The 19,046-nt window shown below is 45.1% G+C and overlaps 1 protein-coding gene across 3 annotated transcripts in view; it reads left to right on the top strand.

Moving 5' to 3' along the window:
* The window catches only part of LOC123366418 (spermatogenesis-associated protein 7-like), a 108,763-nt gene that overhangs the window by 78,412 nt on the left and 11,305 nt on the right, over positions 1–19,046 (top strand). For all 3 annotated transcript variants that reach the window (XM_045009862.1, XM_045009861.1, XM_045009860.1), the window contains one exon: positions 6,419–6,476. In XM_045009862.1, coding sequence (XP_044865797.1) covers positions 6,419–6,476 — 58 coding nt within the window. The remainder of the gene's footprint in view (positions 1–6,418; positions 6,477–19,046) is intronic.

Here is a 19,046-nt window from a genome sequence, read left to right as displayed (position 1 = left end):
ACTGAGAGAAGAGTACGTGCTTCAGGAGGCAAGTGTCAGGCATACGTACACAGTGGCCAGCCCAGTGGAGTTGCATGACCTGTGCCTCTATACTGCTGATGTGGGCTGCAGAGAGAATGCTGATGTCAGTGTGTCGGTCTTCCCAGCTGATCCTGAGAATCCCCCTAAGGCAGTGCTGTTGGAACCACTCCAGCCACTTGAGATGCCATCTGTAGGTTACCCAGGTCTCACATCCAGAGAGACGGGTGGGGATGACAACTGCCTTGTAAACCGAGATCTTGGTGCCTGTTTGCAGATCCCTATCATTGAAGACTTGTTTGAGTAGTCTTCCAAAGGATGTGCTGGCACAGTGGATCCTGTTTCCAGTTTCTGTGTCAGTGCTGGCTCTTTGGGAGAGGTGGCTGCCAAGGTATGGAAAATGGTCCACATTTTCCAGGGGTTCTCCACTGATGGTGATTTGTGGAGTACAAAGAGTCCAGGTGAGGGCTGGTAGAGTACCTTGGTTTTCTTGATGTTGAGCGAGAGACCCAGGCTGTGATAGGCATCTGCAAAAAGATTTAGGGTACTTTGCAGGTTGGCCTGTGTGTGTGCGAGAATGACACAGTCATCTGCATACTGAAGGTCAGTGATGCCAATTCTCGTGATTTTAGATTTTGTTTGGAGATGTCAGAGATTGAAGAGTTCACCAACCATTCGAAGCTCAATCCTGATTCCATCAGGAAGGCGGTCACGGATGAGAATCAGGATCACAGCAAGGTAGATGGAGAAGAGTGTGAGAGTAACGACACAGCCTTGCTTCACACCAGTGTGAATGATGAATGGTTTGGTCTCTGAGCCATTGCACAGAGTGATGGCAGTTGTCCCATCATGGAGTAGTCTGATGATGGAAATGAATTTCTGTGGACAGCCAAACCTACACAGCACCTTCCATAGGGCATCATGACTGAATGTCATGAACAGCTCCTAGTGTTGCTCTCTGCACTTCTACTGAATCTGTCATGCCACAAAGATCATGTCAATTTTCCATGGGATGGCCTGAAGCCACACTGTGATTTGGGGAGGAGTTCCTCAGCAAGGGGGAGAAGGCGGTTTAGGGCAATGATCTTCCTTGCGATAGAGAGAAGGGCAATACCTCTGTAGTTCTCACACAAAGATTTGTCCCCTTTCTTGAATTTTGTAACAGTGTTCGCGTTCTTAAAGTCAGGTGGAATTTCTTCAAAAGGTCCAAATTTTGTCGAGGAATTGCCAAAGTTTGTGCTGGAGCATTGTTCCACAATCTTTAAAAACCTCAGCTAGGATGCCATCTGGGCCTGGTGTCTTGTGAATTTTTTGTCTTGGTGATGGCATACCGGACTTCCTCAGAAGATGGGGGATCAGTAAGGTGTTCCATTGCCAAGCATTGTGGAATAGACTCAATAGTGTCTTCAGAGACCGTGGAGTCACGGTTTAGTAGGCTCTCAAAGTTCTCCTTCCAGTATTGTTTAATGGTGCATTGTCCTTGAGGAGGGTGGAGTCATCCTGGGAACATACAGGGGTTGGTCCTTTGGAGCTTGGCCCATATGTAGCTTTTGTTGCTTGAAAGAAGCTTCTCCTGCCATCCTGGTCTATGAAACCCTGGATCTCAGAGGATCTCTTGTTACCACTTATTTTTGATATCTCATTGCCTCCTTTGGACTTCAGCTTTGAGCAGGTGGTAAGCCTCATGTTTTTGTTGGTTAGAGGAATCATTTTGCCAGTTGCAGAACAAAGTTCTTTTCTGTTGAATTAATGCTAGGATTTCCTAGTTATTTTTGTCACTGACACCAAATCAGAATCTTTCATTTTCCTTCTAGCAGACTCCAACCAAAATCTTTAAGATTGAAATAAAATTAAACAAACAAACAAACAGCCATTAACACAATTGTGAGGTTTTGGTTCTTGTTGGATTTTTTTGAGAAATTTCTTAAAGTTCAGGGTTTTCTTTCTGACCCATCAAGGATAAATGGAACAAGTCTCTGACTACCTTAGGCTCAGCCGAAAGCACACTTCTACGAACTGGTTTATATCATTTTACATTTTTAATTGCCTAGGAACATTCATCATTTTTTAAAAAATACTGAAGCTTTGCTAGGTTTGGGAAGTTGCAATTAATTAAATATTTTGTGTGCCTATGAATGTATTTGTAACTTAGATATTATTTTAAAGCGTGCACTGGCAGCAACTAAATTAATTGGAAGGATTGGTGTCCATCAGAAAATACTGCAAATAATAATGAATAAAAATCATACAACTGTAGCTAAATGGACCTTCTTTAGTGTGGTTTCCCAAAACAGTCACAAGTGGCTCTCTTTGCCAGTTCACCTTTTAGCTTTTCCCTAGGCATACGTAATACTAGATTATGCCTTGTCCTGTCTGGGTGCACAGAGGGTGCAGGGTGCCTATCCTCTGCAGTGTGGGAGACAGGCACAATCCCAGTCTAGCACCTCTGTCATGCAAGGACTAGGAGATCTGAGCAGCCAGAACAGAGCTAGACTCCTTAAATAAGGTGGGATGAGGTCATCATCCTGCTTCTCCTGTTTTCATTGGGCAGTAGAGCTGAGCTGGTCCATGGGAATGAGAGAAGAGTGTGCACCACATGCTCTCAATTGATAAGTCACAGATGCTGCTGTGTGAGGCTCCCATAGGTATCTTACCAGTCTCTATCACAGTGTCCTTGGGAACAGCCGCCAGAGCACAGCCTTTCTTCCCCCCAACCTCACTTCCCCACAACTGAAAGCCACAAGGTTTGCCCTTTTGCACTCTGAACATATATAGGTCTTGGGACATATAGTTTGATGCAGGTTGTCCACACTACAGGCCTACAGGGTGCATGAATCAAAGTCTACTGGGGACTTTCCTGTTGATTTTCTGTCGAAGGCACTCAGATACTAAGGTGATAGGTGACAGACTAAAACTCTAAGATAGATATATTATAAAAAGTGAATAGTGACTCAGTGTTGTTCTGATGACTCTCTAGCAACAAACTTTAGTATCCTTGAAGATTAAAACTTCTGATCAGTAATGGTCTCTTTTTAAAAACTCAAAGTTGAATTGCTAAATTGATTTTAAGGAGAGCCTATAAAAGACACAACTGGTGGCCTTGGCTGATTTCTTGCAGAATGAATACAATAGATGTACGTTTTAAAGACTCCCCTCATTTAGCCCACTATCTCCAAAGGAAAATACCCAGTTCAGATATGCAGTATAAGTATAATGCTTGAAGAATTCAACTGAGACTTCCAGTTCACTACAGTTATGCATTTTTCATGACTGTCTGGTTTTCAATCACTGGGGCAGAACTAGATCTGAACATGAAGCGCTAATTTCCCTATTCAATTAAACCCTTATTTCTTATGTCTACTTGTTTCCATTAGTGTTTCTTTTACATTTGGTCACAGCCATCTCGAAAAATAGGGATTTACCTAATGGACTAAGCAACACATTCTGAAAGCATTTTCACAACAGAACACACCTTGTAGTACATTAAGTATAAAAGGTTGTGTTCAGGTTAACCAGGATTTGGGCTATGAAAGTTCACCCCTTAGTGATTCCCTTAAGAGTTATTGAAAGGGAAGCCTGTTTAGAAGAGAACCTACAAATGGCCTATGTGGATACCAAAAGGTAACATTTTGAAATCCAATAATTTTTGTCTGAATAGCGCTATGTTCGCGTCATCTACACATAGAGTTAGAAACAAAACATCAGTACTCTTCCTGAAAGGTTGCAGCATAACACTACTTTATTGCTTAGATTTCACAAATCTAGCACACAACAATCAAATACAGGGAGTGATATAGCTGGCTGCCACTTAAGGCAAAGGGGCACAATTCAACCCACTTTTCTCCCGACTGGCTCTTTTGCAGACTGTTTCAGAGGATCCAGATCACGTGCTTCCCTCGGAGATTCCCTAGCCTGCAAGCAAGACCAAGAAATTCTTAGGATTTAAAGTGATAGCTTGTAAGTAGTGTAAGGGTACAATGTCACTCAAATGTTGACCCTGCCCCAACTCTATAAGGCCCCTTCCCTGCTCCATAAGACCCTCCCATGCTGTATTACTTCCAGGGCAGAGATTAGCACATGACAGGAAGGAAAGGCTAGTATGTGACTCTTCTAAGAACTCTCTCCACTGCTCTCTACCAAATGGAAATGGTTTCAGCACCATAGGTCCTCCCCAATAACAATGTGACCAATCAGTGCAAGTGTAAAAGACTTTGTCACTTGTTTTTTCACTCTTTGCAGGAATAATTGTTTTCTTTCACATCTAAATGTCCCACAGTTGAGAACCTTTCATCCAACTCTTACTGGGCCACCCTAACCATTTCACCAGTAGCCACTTTTTTCTCCACTTTCTTTTCTCATTTAGAACTTTTTTTTTCAAATCCTGTAAATCTTGTCTGGTTTGGGGTTAATTTTTTGTAATTGTTGAGGGTAAAAAGAGCCAGCAACTTTCTCTCCCCCATAATCTTTTCATCAGCATATAGTTCTCTGTTCCAGGGTTAAGGCTTCATCCACTTTGAATATTTCATCAGTAAATGTTTCTTCATAACCTGTTTCAAAAGCTCCTTTGCTTTTAGATGGTTGCATGTGGTCGCCTTTTCTAAAAGGGGCAACAATCTTCTTTAGTTTAAAACTCTCTTCAAAAATATTTTTCATACTTTCAGAGGAGGAGGGGTTAACATCAGCAGGTCTGGTACGTATAGTTGTAACTGTTTATAAACTCCGGTAACACATCATTGTAGTGAAAGGTGTTGTGGGTTGTAAAATATCTCCACATCTTAGATTTTAAAGTTATGTTAAATGGCTATACAACTCCTGCTTTAGCTTCAGTATTCGTAATAAAATGGTGAACATTATGTTGCTTTAGTAGTTTACTTAAAATTATTTTCCCCATTTGGTTTGTAATTTTTGAGGCATGAGACCTTTGCAGAAAATGGTTTTAAAGGTCTTGGATACTTCACCTCCCATCTTGTCTTTTAGGACCAGGGGCTAAGCATGTTTAAATATAATGTCTATCGCTGTTAAGATATACTTAAAACCATTGTTGTGTGCGGAGACTTGCTGCATATCCACCAAATCTATCTGCCATTGTGCATCCACATCTGAAACCAGTGTCTTGTTTCTTTTGACATGTGTTTGCGCCAGTTTGTGTAAAGTGTTAGCATCTTGGTCTGAAAGCCAAGCTGTTACTTGTCTTCTATGCAAAGTTTTGCTATGTTTTTTGGCTGCCTGAAAAAGAGTGTTCACCCTCTGAAGCTTCCAGCTTTCCCGGGGGCGTAATATGTTTTCTTTAACTGAGCCGCCTGAGTAGATATGACAGTTATAATGTCTTTTACTAACACGAATATGGAGAAGACGTTCACAGTGACAAATTTAAACAAAAGCAAGTTTTATTAGTCACATGGTTTAACACGCTTTATAGCAGCCTGTGGAAAAAGAATGCTGTGACTCATGACAGTTACAAGGTCCGAGCTGGCTCATTCTTCCTCTTTGAGGAGGAGGGTCTCCTCTTTGAGCTCTGTGTCTCAGCCATGAGCAAAAACAAATGATGCATGATAGATTCACCCCTACTGCGCTACCGTTGTGTAGGTTCTCAGAGGTCTCTAGAAAGGTGTTGTCAAGTTCTTGAGAGATATTCAGAAAAGAAACAGCTGTAAGTCCCCTGTTTAGATTTACACAATTCCAGGTCAGTTCCTACCCCATTGCAACTGCCTTGACCTCCGCTTTTTATAATCTTTTTACCTGAGCTATGTCTTATCAGTTCACTTTGTTCAAGGAGCCTTCCTCCGTGGGTTCAGTTGTTGGGTGGGCACCTTGCTGATAACTCTAACTCATAATTTCATAGGTCTTGCTGTCAGGTTCTGGTCTATCCAGGAATGGCTGGGACAAAGGGTACAATAATCCCTTGGCCCCACAGTTACAATTTGTGGTGTGGTTGGGACATAGCAGGAGAGTCTGAAGTGGCTTACTGGGACTTAGATCCCACCCGCAATACAAGTGTTATAAGGGGGCCACCATGTTGTAATTGAGTGTTATATTGGTACCGTAGACAGACCCTCCATTAAAGGTAGAAGAAAGGAATATATAGGGATTGAAATTAAAAGCATGAAGGATGATCCCTACTGTTATCTGGCTGTATTTCATCCCAGACAGAACTCTCACTGATTGATGTGTGTACTTTAGAATGAAGGGCATTAGATTTTTTTTTTAATTTTCAAATACTTGTGACGTTAAAAAATATGATTATACCTTTGGTAGAAAAATAGGGATCTAGAGTAAAAGTGAGAAGTTAGGATGTATCTATAAAGATTTGAAAGATGGACCAATCGGTATTTTTTATTTGAAAATGTATTGTCTTTTGAGTGGTCTTTTTTTTGTGCTGATTTTTTTTTCTCTTTCTAAGGGCAATAGAAGATATATTTCAAATGCACATTAGAAGTAGAAGGCATGACCTTGATGAGGTGAGCAAAAATATCTATTATTAAATACTCTGTCACCCAGAGCAGGAGAAATGGTTTAATATCAGTGCGCAACAACAATTTATGCCATTCTGACTCCTACGGAATTTAAATGAAAAGAGGTGAGGGGGCAGAGAGAGAAGAAACCCTGTTCTGACAAAAGGCAACAGCCACAGGGTGTGTTATAGCTAGAGCTAGCAAAAAAAGATTTTTCCTACATGCTTGTATGTACATTTCTAGTATGGCTTCCCAAAAGCTTTTGATAAAGTACTTAGTGCTCAGATTGGTTAAATTGCACAGGGCCTCTGTGCAAGAAGTGTTTGTCTCTACAGATTTCTGCTGTTTCTGCCATTTGCTGTAGCAGACAAAGCAAGGGAGGATTTGTAGCCCTAGTTTTGAAAGTGGGTCGATAGAAGAATGAACTTCAAAGCTCAGCAACAAACTTTGAAGTTCCCTCAGCTTCAAAAGCCATTCCCTGCAGCATGTTGTGGACCAAAGTGCAGACTGAGTGAAGCCAAGTAAATACTGCAAAGCATCATGAACATTAATTCAGACAAGAACTGCAGATCTGCCTGGATGCTATTGCTAATACCTTTTGTTTTCACACCCTGGGTATTTCTAAGCAAATTTTCATTTGCAAAAAAATATAAAAGAGCTATGAGTATGCATCCATGCTGAAAGTGTTTGGCAGCCATCTTGAAGGTTTTGTGGGTTTTGGAGTCATCCAGTCAGATAGCAGTCAACATGGGTAAAGTCTGTGGGACGGGAACAGTCTTTTTGTTCTATAGTTATACACTGTCTAGCAAAATGGGGTTCTGACCTTTGGCAGTGGCTCCCAGACACCAATAACACACCATCTAGCTCTTCATCCATAGAGCTCCAGATGCTTTACCAAGGAGGTAAGGATCAATCCTCTGTTTTACAGATGGGGAAACTGAGGCACAGAAGGGGCAATGTGACTTACTGAAAGTCAATGAGCAGTCTAGTGGCCAAGTCATGAATAGAACCCCAGTCTCCTGCATCGCACTCCAGTGCACTAGCCACTAGCTCACATTATCCCACTCAAATAAATAATAGAACAGGAAACCGGTCACTACAAATAGCAAATTACTAAGAGGAAACATTTTAAGCAAAAGCCCTGACAAAGAGTTTGTGAGCGACCCATATGTAGCAATGCACTCACACAAATAGTGTCAAATAATGAGCTAATCTGAAAAGAGTGAAGCCTCCTTCTGGATAACTCACAAACAGAAAGAGGGGTTTAAAGTAATACCTTGTTCTTTGGAAATGGTTTGTCCAGCTCTAGGACTGACCCATACTGGATTGTAAAGTTAGTTGATAACCACTTAGGACAGTAAAAAAAGAGGAGGAAGGATGATCCAGTGGTTAGAGCGCTGGCCTAGGATTTGGGAGACTGGGGTCAAGTCTCTGCTGTGACACAGACTGCTCGTGTGAACTTCGGCAAGTCACTTAGAGTGGGATCCATGAAGAGACTGAGGCATTGCAATGCTGAGCCTGACAGTGCCGAACTTTTAGACACCCAGAAGAATCACAGGAACAACACTGTGATCCACAAAGCCAACCTAGGTGGCTAAGCCCCCACCCCCCCATACCAGTGGTTCTCAACCAGGGGTACAGAGGTCCTTTGTGGGTACATCAGTTCATCTAGATATTTGCCTAGGTTTACAACAGGCTACATAAAAGGCACTAGTGAAGTCAGTACAAACTAAAATTTCATACAGACGATGACTTGTTTATACTGCTCTATATTCTACACACTGAAATGTAAGTACAATGTTTATACTCCAGTTGATTTATTTTATGATTATATGGTAAAAACGAGAAAGTCAGCAATTTTTCAGAAAGAATGTGCTGTGATGCTTGTATTTTTATGTCTGATTTTGTACCAGTAGTTTTTCAGTGAAGTGAAACTTGGGGGTACTGAAGACAAATCAGACTCTTGAAAGGGGTACAGTAGTCTGGAAAGGTTGAGAGCCACTGCCCTAGATAATGCAAGGAGGGAGGGGGCGCTTTAGACTACAGTCCATAAAGCCAGCCTGCTAGATGGCTCCCTGTCTAAGCTAGACAGTGGGAGCGTCTAATGCGCTAAGCTCTGCCCCTTTCTCACAGATAGGTATCTAAGTCCAGGCCGCAGGGAGGTGCCTAGATCAGCAAGCTGTCCATGAACAGGAACCCCTCTCCTGGCATAGGCGCCTGTGTAGTTTCTTGTGGGAATGAGTTCAGTGCGTGTCTCACTTCATGGGCCCCAGGCAACACAAGCATGTCCCTGTAAGCCAGGCAGGTCCCGCTGTTACTCTGCAGGTTAGCTATTGGCACACCTCAGTCCTCAAGCCCTCTGAGTGCCTCTCTGGATTGTCCAGCACCTGGTCTACTGGACACTTGCAGTATTCAGATTCACTGCTTCGAAAAAACAGTACACTCCATCTTACCAGTTCCACCTCTGCTCAACACACAGCACTTAGGTGTGTATATAGTGAAATCAATTCCAAGTTTATTTGGCAAAACATAGCGGAGAGACTCAAGTTGTAGCAAGCAGAAGGACAGGAAACAAATGGTTACTTATAAAATAAAATCATAACAGGCACTTGAGAGCCTAGACTTAATTAACAAGATGTTCTCATGTCATGTAAAGTATTGCTCATCCAAAATCCTTGCAGCACTATACAACCAGGCTGCCTATGACCCTCCTTTCACAAGACAAGCATCCCATCAGCTTGCTTCCTCGGTGAAGGATTTAGTATGTGACTCTGCACTCCATGATATATCAGATCAGTCCTTTGTCTTTATTTATAAAGAGGGTACCTCCCTCCCTCTGTTTGTTCCATCCTATAGATTTCGCTGTCTCTTATTTGGCAGCTGGCTCAGTATGCAGATAGTCATACATTGTGAGGCATACAGTACACGAACAGCCAGACAGGGAGATAGGTGTCTGTTACCTCCGGCTGGAAAGGATCATCTCCACGGTATGTCACCTCCTGGTGACCTGCCTTAACCCCAAGACCTTAAGAACATAATTTTCAGTATAGATACATACCTCCTTAAATATTATCGGTACATACATTTCACAATGATTTTGACAACCAGTCAGCTTCTGGCTCTTGGTGGACACCTTACACACCACCCTTCAGTGAACTATTATTAAGGCTATGTTTTAGTCACGGGTATTTTTAGTGAAAGTCATGGACAGGTCATGGGCAGTAAACAAAAATTCATAGCCAGTGACCTGTCCATGACTTGTACTATGTACCCCTGACTAAAACTTGGGCCGGGGTGTGGGGGGTGTGGCCTGGGACCCCCCAGAACACCTAGATCCTTACTAAACTGGTGAATGGCACATTTAGAGAAAAGTAGCTGTCACTTGCTTCCCTTGCACTAGCTTGTGGTACTTACCTTTATGGAAATCAAAGTTCTGGGTCCTTCTCGTCGGTGGTACTGCTGACTGCTGGACACTAACTTCAGCTTTTTTTGTTTTCCTTCGTGCATATATCTGACCCAGGAGATCCATGTTGCTCACATTACGCCACTGAAACATTTGCGTTAAAAACTTTCTCAGAAATGTTAAATATTTTAGTATTCAGTTCTCTGCCCCTGGAAGAAACAACTTTCCAATGAGACTCAAATCTGTTGCTTGTTGAAGCATTATTCTGGATGAGTAATTGGATTTCCTTCTGTAAGCTACCAGCATGCTCACTAAGGGTCTGATTCACTATTGTCCTGCACCTTGTACTGTTAATTTCCACCAGTGAGCCCCATGAATACAATGTGAGAGGGGCACTGCATGTAGCACACCACTTGCTCATTCAGAGAGCCAGTACCTATATAGAGGGACTGGGAGAGGTGTGGGGGGGGGGAATGAAAAGGGAGAATGTCAAAGAGACCACGTTCCCCTAGGCCCATCTCCTCTAATCTCTGTCCTCTGCGCTTGCATTAGTGGGCAGGATGCCCAGGTCCTAAATGATTAGCAGAGTCAGACTGGCTGACTGCTGTATCTTTCCATCATTGATATATATGTATTATTATTTGCATTCTGGTAGCATCTGGAGTTTTGCCAGTCAATGAATAGGGCCCTGTTGTGCTAGGCACAAAGTACTAAAATATAACAGGGTATTTATACAGCTCACTGCATGGGGTTCCCTTGGGTGAGAAATTTAAAAATTGAGTTTCTTTCTCTTCTGAGTGGACAACTAAGACGTCATGGTTCCTTTCATAGGAGAAAAGATTAGTCACTGTATCCTTGACCAACACACCCTCAAAGTCCCTTATAGTTCAGTGTGTAGGGAGCCCTTTTCCGTATGACTTTGTGTATTTATGTACTGTGCTTTGGCATCTTTTTAGATGAAAGGAAGGAAGACACATATAAATTAACAGTATTTATTATTGGTGCACCGGGCATTCATTCTTCAGAAATGCTGGGTATGTTATAAGAATATAGGTACACAACAGAGCTAAACTGAGTGTCACACAAACCAACAATGTGTGATTTATAATGACTAAGACCTTAATACAGGGAATTTCCTAGGGTTTAATGATCAACAGGAGTTAATTGGGTAAGACTTAGGACATCGCTGTTTAAAAGTCACACCGCTGCAATAGATTCAGGTAGAATGTTTTTGAGGAATTGGCATGAAAATGTCCTTTACAACTGTAGGGCTGTCTTTGCTTACTTGTTTCCATAGTGTAGGAGTGCTGTCTGGTGTACTCTCTTAGGCAGTAGGTTATGTGGGAGTGAAACCATGAGCCTTGCATGAAGATTAAATAGCAATCTAGATAATTACAAAGTAATTGGAATGCAAAACGTGATTTTGTGTCTTTTGAAGTGCCTCAATTCAGCTAGAATGGGTGTTTTTGGTAGCAGTTTTGACATTAGTCTGAGTGACAGTCAGTAGGCAGGGGAAAATCTATTGAAGAACAATCAAAGCTGAAGTTAGTGAATTCTAGGTTAATTTCATAGACAAAGGAACTTTCTGAAGTGATGCATTAAATTGAAAGGATCTGTAATTTAGTCTTGACTAGACAATGCTGAGTGTATATTGCTTAAGGTCTAATCCTACCCAATCCTGAATGCCATATGTTGTGGTACTGTGCACCCTCCACTCCAGTGGGAATTGGAGGGGGCTTTATTCCTCACGGGAGGCACTCAGCACTTCTAAAGATAGGGTCCTTAAATGGTAGTGCATTTTTTTATTCTACCCCACTGCACTGCATTTGTTACCCAAGAATTTACTGTAATGTCCCCTGGACTAAAAAGTTGAGGTCTGGGCATATTCCTGTCAAAATTATTAACTAACTAGAGTGAATTCAGAAAACAACAAAAATGATTAGAGCAGAGGAGGAATTGATTTATAAGGGAGAGTTTTTAAAATGCCAGCTGTAACTGAGGTTGGCTAAGCAGTGAGTGCTGGGGAACAGCAAGATCATCCAGATGAGTTTGAAAAGTGTAAGCACTAAGGAGGGAGAGATATCATCTAGAAGGGTACAAAGAGGTATAAATAAGGATTAGGTTAAATAAATGAGAAATGTACTCTGATTGTCAGAAACTTGCTGACACAGGTAAGATTGGAGAATAGTTTCCCTTACTCCCCACTCACACATAAGGGAGGTGATGGAAGCCCAGTTACTTTGAGACTTTAGTGCATTGTCCCTATCAGCGCTTTATAGAAGAATCCTGGATGGGCAGGCCTGGATGATCTACTAGATCAGGGGTCTCCAAACTCAAATGACCATGAGGGCCACATGAGGACTAGTGCATTGGCCTGAGGGCTGCATTACTGACATCTCCCCCCCACCGCCCTTGGCCCTGCCCCCACTCCACCCCTTCCATGAAGCCCCGTCCCTGCCACGCCTCTTCCCACTCCTTCCCTGCCCCCATTCCAACCCCTTCCCCAAAATCCCCACCCCAACTCCTTCCCCTCCCTGCCCCCAGGGGGTGCAGGAGGGGTGTGGGGTGTGTCAGAGGCTCAGGGCAGGGAGTTGGGGTGAGGGGTGCGGCAGGGGGTTGGGGTGCAGGAGGGGAGCAGCAGGGGGTCAGGGCAGGGGATCAGGGTGCAGGAGGGGTGCAGGGTGCAGCAGGGGGTCAGGGTGCAGGGTACAGCAGGGGGCTCAGGTCAGTGGGTTGGAGTACAGGAAGGGTATGGCAAGGGGTCAGGGTAGTGGGGTTGACTGCAGAAGAGGTTCGGGGGGCAGGCTCTGGCCTGGCGCGCACCGGGGGCAGGACAGGCTCCCTGCCTGCTTGCCCACCCTGCCCCTGCGCCACTCCAGGAAGTGGCTGGAACATAGGGGAGCAGGGGCACGGGGTGTGTGTATTGCTGTTGCTTCAGGCACTGCCCCTAGCATCTCCCATTGGCTGGGAACAGGGAACCAAGCAACAGCAACACACACACCCGTGCCTCTTCTCCCGCAGGTTCCGTCCACTTCTTGGAGCGGCACGGGGGCAGGGCAGGCAGGGGGAGGGATCCTGCCCTGTCCCCGGTGCGTGTTGGGCTGGAGCTGCTATTGCTAAATACTGGAGGAGGGTGGGGGGGGGGCTGTGATGACCTCGCGGGACACAGAAATTAACCTCGCGGGCCGCGTGTTTGAGACCTCTGCTATAGAGCCAGCTGTGGAGCAGGGAAAGAACTACATTTCCCAGCATTCTCTTGGCAGCTATCAACAGGAGAGGGAGGGGGAGGGAGGGAGGTAGTTGAGACCTCATGCTGCAGCTTGCTGTGAATAGAGAGCTCAGTGCTAGAATGGGGTGGCACTGTGAATGGTAGGGATACCATATTTTAACATTCAAAAAAGAGGATACTCCACTGGGGAGGGGTTGTGGAAGGTTAGCCCTGTCCCCTATCCACTCTCTCCCACTTCCCGCCCTCTGACTGCTCCCCTCAGAACCCCCAACCCATCCAATCCCCCCTGCTCCTTGTCCCCTGATCGCCCTCTCCCGGGACCCCTGCCCCTAATCGCCCCCTGGGACCCTACCCCCTATCTAAGCCTCTCTTCTCCTTGTTCTTGACTTCCCCCTCCTGAGACCCCCCCACCATAACTGCCCCCCTAGGACTCCACCCCTGTCCCCTGACTGCCCTGACCTCTATCCACACCCGTCCCCTGCCAGCCCCCCCAGAACCCCCAACCCATCCAACCCCACCTGCTCCCTGTCCCTTGACTGCCCCCTGGGATCCCATGCCCCTCCTCCAACTCCCCAACCCCCTTACCGCGCTGCGTGTGGAACCAGACACGCTGCTGCAGACACACTGCTTCACTCCTCTGTGGAGTGTGCAGCCCCGTCCCTCCAGAGTGCTGCTGGCACGGCGCGCTGAGGCTGCAGGGGAGGAGCGGGGGAAGCAGGGGAGGGGTTCTGGCTGCTGGAGGCCCCGATGTCAGTGGCTCAATTGGCCGGGCCGCCCTGTCAGCCATGCCGTGCTCTGCATTGGGAGGGAAATCCCGGACCTTTTGAGAGTTTTACAAATTCCTCCTGGACGGCTATTTTAAACCCAAAAAGCCGGACATATTCATGAAAATACGGACATATAGTAGGTAACCCTAGAACGGGGAACAAGTGTGCCCAAGGAGTAGAAGGCTTTGGCCCAGATATCCCCTTCAGAAGACATCCCCAGACTGGATTAGGGATACTGGTGTGACCTCACTTTGCAGCCCCCAAAGAAAAAATTGGGTGGGCTAAATGGACAGTGCCCCTCTCTATCTGAAGTCTAGCAAGGGAGGTACGTGGATCCCACTAGAATTTAAAATGAAACATAATAGAGAGGAGGCTCTACTAGAGGACCTGGGCAGCTTTAGGTACAGTACCAGGCATGTAGGAGGATTTCCATTTCTGAGCTATGGACGCAGAAATTGACTTCTTTCCAGATTTAGCTATATTCAGAAAGGGAATCTAGCACCTGCCTTCCAGATTTGAACACCCTCAAAATTCAGGAGTGCTCAAGCTCAATTTGGGCAACTGTTACTTCATTTCTCCCAAATCAAATATACTGATCCACTGTAACTTGCTGTAGAAAAAGTAGGATGAAATTGAGCAAGAAATGCTTCCCAGTGGTTATTAGGACTGGAATTGCTATTTTCAATAGCCATTGCCTTTTGTTTGTTTGTTTGTTTGTTTGTTTGTTTGTTTGTTTGTTTGTTTGTTTGTTTGTTTGTTTAAAAGGAAGACAGTGATATTGCATTGGCAAATTCCCCATAGAAAGAAAGAGTGGAACAAAAGAATAATAAAGGCACCTCAACTTTTCCTCATTTATGTAGGACAGTCTTATAATATGCATCCATATATCCTCCAATCACACAAGCTGAAAATTGTTCCACTTTACTGCGGTTCTGTAACCATATGGGAACCAATCCTATCTCTGTTTTGTGCACATCCAAAATTCCTGCTGAATGACCCGCCCTAGGAGTGAGTTACCAGTGACCCAGGGCTGGGGTGGCAGGGGGTGCGGGTGCGGCTGGGGATGGGGAGAGCCCAGTGCTGGGGCGGCAGGGGGTGTAGGGGGGAGCCCAGGGCGGGGGTGGGGGACAGCCAAAAATTTTTTTGCTTGGAGCAGCAAAAAACCTAGAGCTGGCCATGATACTCTCCAAAGTCAGTGCTGATCTCTATTCCTGATGGCAGCTGAATGTACAGCACAATGCCTCAGACCTAAACATAGAAACAGCACCTACTATGGACCCTTGCTATGTGTGCATCACCAGAGAGCTAAGGTGAATTGGGTGGCCTTGCCCATTGTTCTTTTAACTTGCCTCTGCTGAGCCTCATGTGCCACCCAATTTGGCTTGAAGCTCTTCCTCTTATTTACTAGGTGTGATAGGGCATCCACCCCACAGTAGCATGCAAGAGGAGCTGCAAGGAACAGCCAATCTGGGCACAGCAGGCCCATATAAGAAGAGCTGCAGGGCAGAGCAGGATCAGCTACTCCCTGGAACTCACGGAGGGAGAACTGGGTGCCTGGCAGGCAGAAAGAAGCTATCACCCTGGACAGAGCAGTGCTGCTAGCAAGGACCAGGGGAGCTGCCTGGTTGCTGGGGTTTGCAGGCTGAGGCAAGGGTGAAGAGGGTGCAGGGGCCACAGGGAAGTGGCTGGACAGTTGGTTGCAGTCACAACTGGGGAAACGGTGGGACAGTTGGACTGCAACACTTGCCCTCAGAATGGGGTAGCACAGATCATGACGCGGCTGAAGGGCTGTGTTATGAAGACAACACTGTAGTCCTTGGAGTAATGTGGGTCTGAGAGCAGAAGTGATGGCAGGTGAGGATCCACCGGGAGTGGGCGTACTGATCTGCGGAGCTAATCCCCAATACAACTGAAGCAGCCACCAGTGTGGTGAGTGGAGCCATATTATATGAGGAGACAAGCATCTGCAGCAGCAGTAGCCTCCTCCCAATCTCTGGAGAAGAGGCAAGATAGAGCAGAATCATAGCCAAGTTAGGGAAGGAGATTATGTGCTTGAGTGGATGTTGGGGAGATGAGAGTTTGAACAGATAGGTTACAAAAGAAAGAGGAGAATGGGAAAGCTGGAAGGGAAGGAAAGTGTGTAGAATGACACAGGGAAAGATACACTACAAGGTACCCTGGGAAGGAAAGTGAAAGAAGGACAAACACTGGAGCCACGGGAAGTTATAATATTTAAGAAGTGTTAAAATGAAACACCCATAGTGACTGATTTATATAGAATATGTATTTATCAGTGGCAAATGGAGGCACAAGGGGGAGTACTCTCTCTGGTGGAGTTCAGTCCCTTCACTAGTCTCCACCCTGACACCACTTTCATCCCAGGTTCAGCCAAATACTTCAAGGAGCAATTTTGTTTGCATTTGGAGTTAATGTTCTTGCATGAGGAACACATAATTCCAAACTATTTGCACCTATCCAGCCCTGAACGTTCATAAATATTTCCTTAGGCTTTATGGCAGCCTTTTATCTTTAACATTAAGGAATCCAGGAGTTTTCTGACAGCCTTTTATGGAGAGATATTTTCTTCGTTTTCTGCAGTAAGGATCATCCTGATTGGAGATTACTGTCTTAAGGGCTGCTTACCTTTCCCCCAATCAAAAAATAAATTTGGGCGTCCATTAACCCTTAGAAGTACATTAGTGATGCAGAAGATCATTCTCAAAATCTGTTCCATGCTCAGATTCAATTCAAGAAGCCCTAATTTCCATGAGAAATTTTCTTTTAAAAAAAATGTATCTTCTCATGTTAGGAACCAAAAAGAGGGCTTCTAGGAATTCAACAAGGTGGAAAATGTCACTCTTATGTTACCAGATTTGCCCATTACTTTGGGGTAGGCTTATTTATTCGGGTTACTCTTCTGGGAGGGAGGTCCGGGGTATTTTGTAATTCTGTCAATGTACTGCTTGTGTCACTTGTGTTTTTATATGGAGCTCTACTTCTCCCTTCGGCAAGTCCCCTCCCAGTGGAGCTATCCTGCAGGACCTAGGTTCCCTAGGGCTGGGTTTCTCCAGCCCCAGAACCAGATGAACACCCACACATACATTAACAGAGCAAGTCAGAGCAGACCGGGTCAATCAGCACTGTCAAGCTGACCCCTTATATGTCCTTGGACTCACTGCGCTGGAGGAAGCAGCACTTTCAAGCTGTATCTCCTTATATGCCCCTGGGCTCCATGGATTGGGTCAAGCAGCACTTGCAAGCTGTTACCCTTAAGCGTCCCAGATTCAGCACGTCCCAATCCCCACTCTCACATCACAGTTGTACTGGGAGTAACCTACTTGATGAGCAAACCCCACAGTATTTTGGGCACTGCAGGGATCTTTAGCTTAGCCCTGGTCTACACTAAGCTCGGGGGTCGAACTAGGGTACGCGAATTCAGCTACGTGAATAACGTAGCTGAATTCGAACTACCCTAGTTCGACTTACTTACCGTCCAGACGCCGCGGAAGCGAACTCCGCGGCTCCAGGGTCGACTCCGGCAACTCCTCCTGCCGCGGTGGAGTACCGGAGTTCGAACTAGCGCTTCCGGGGTTCGAACTATCGCGTCTAGATCAGACGCGATAGTTCGAACTCCGAGCAGTCGAACTCGCCGTGTCGACCGTCCCGGTAAGTGTAAACGTACCCCTAGGTAAAAAAAATGTTGCTGCAGAGTGAATGGGGGAAGCTAAAAATGCAAAAGAGTAAAGTTCAGTGAGAGAGAGAGAAGCAACCAACTTAACCATAAAAGTTATTTATTGAATAACGGTGATAACTGCACAAGGAGGGCTAAACCAACATAACATACATTATTAAAGATTAATACCAAAGGTAGAAAGGAAAATGAAGAGAAAGAGAAGGGGATCTTACTGCTCCCAGAAGCTTGAACTGGATGGTGGTAGCTGAGGGTCCTGAGGGCAGGAGACAGGCAGAGTCCCCAGCATGATCAGTCAGAGGAATATGGAGTCCCAGTGGAACTGATGCATAGTTTCGATCTAAGCATCAGAAAACTGACTGGAGGGTAAGTAGGGATTTTAGTAGAGAAAATACAATGGTTCAAGGGAGAACACTAGATTTGTTTATAGGTAAACTGATGGCTCAAGGATTTTCTTTAGGCTAGACAATAGGAGCTGATCACTCTTGGCTATGGGTGGTGTTTTCTTCCAGGGAGCTCACAATGCAACTAGGCTGCCTCAGTATTTTGGATAGCAATCAAGGATTTATTACTAGAATTGGTCTGATAACTACTGAGCTGGGTGTGTGCGGGCATAGGTTCATTAGCATCTGGAGCAGAGATTCCCATGATGCAGTGCTTCCCTGCTTTTTCTGGTCCCAGAGTTCAGTGCGGTTCTCTGTTCTCCATTCTGTATGCAAATTGAGATGTCGCCCTGTCCCATCTTTCATGCAGATGAGGCTAGGGGAGTTGTCTTTCTTCTTCATTCTGTATTCTAATGGAGATGTCTTAATCTTGTCACCCTTATCAGGAGGGGTCTAGGTGTGTCTCCCACCACCCTTCATTGCTCTCTGCAAGTCTTTTCTCTGATAGGTTTTCGTTTAAGCAGAGGCTGGTGGGAGGGTATCATTCATGAGTCAGACAGGCTGCATACTGCGCCCTGATTCCCGAAGAACACAGAGCTGACTGGTATCAAGTAGCCCTAAGCTAGCTGCTGCAATATGTTAGTAAGTACAGCATACCATTTTGTGAAATGGCTGGTAAATAACAGCAGCTGTGGGGCGGGGTGGGGGCGGCGGCCCTGGTGGCTCTTCTTCTGCAAAACAGCTCATTCCAAGTAACTTCTTTCCTGGAAATTTGTCATAGAAACCAAAAGATAAAATAGATTTAGAAGACAATGTAGCAATATCTGACATTTATGGAATGCCTTTAATTTCAGCTGATCCTGAAGTGCTCCTTCAACCAACGGTACCCAGACACCACTCCAGCTAGCCTGGGGGTGAAGCACAGCAGCTGTTAAACAGCACTTAGCAATCTTACTAAACATTTTAGGATAGGAAGTGAAGAATATTATAGGCAGCTGAATGCCTCATCTAGCAGGGAGCCATTTAACTAGGCAGAAAGTAATTACTAGATCTGGAATTTGTGTAGGACATTCAACATCCTGCAGAAAGCACAATGGGATTTT

The sequence above is a fragment of the Mauremys mutica genome, chromosome 3 (genome assembly GCF_020497125.1).
Source record: "Mauremys mutica isolate MM-2020 ecotype Southern chromosome 3, ASM2049712v1, whole genome shotgun sequence".
In the NCBI taxonomy this organism is placed as follows: Eukaryota; Metazoa; Chordata; order Testudines; family Geoemydidae; genus Mauremys; species Mauremys mutica.
The sequence above is the reverse complement of the archived record's forward strand: the minus strand, read 5'-3'. Positions and strand labels throughout refer to the sequence as shown.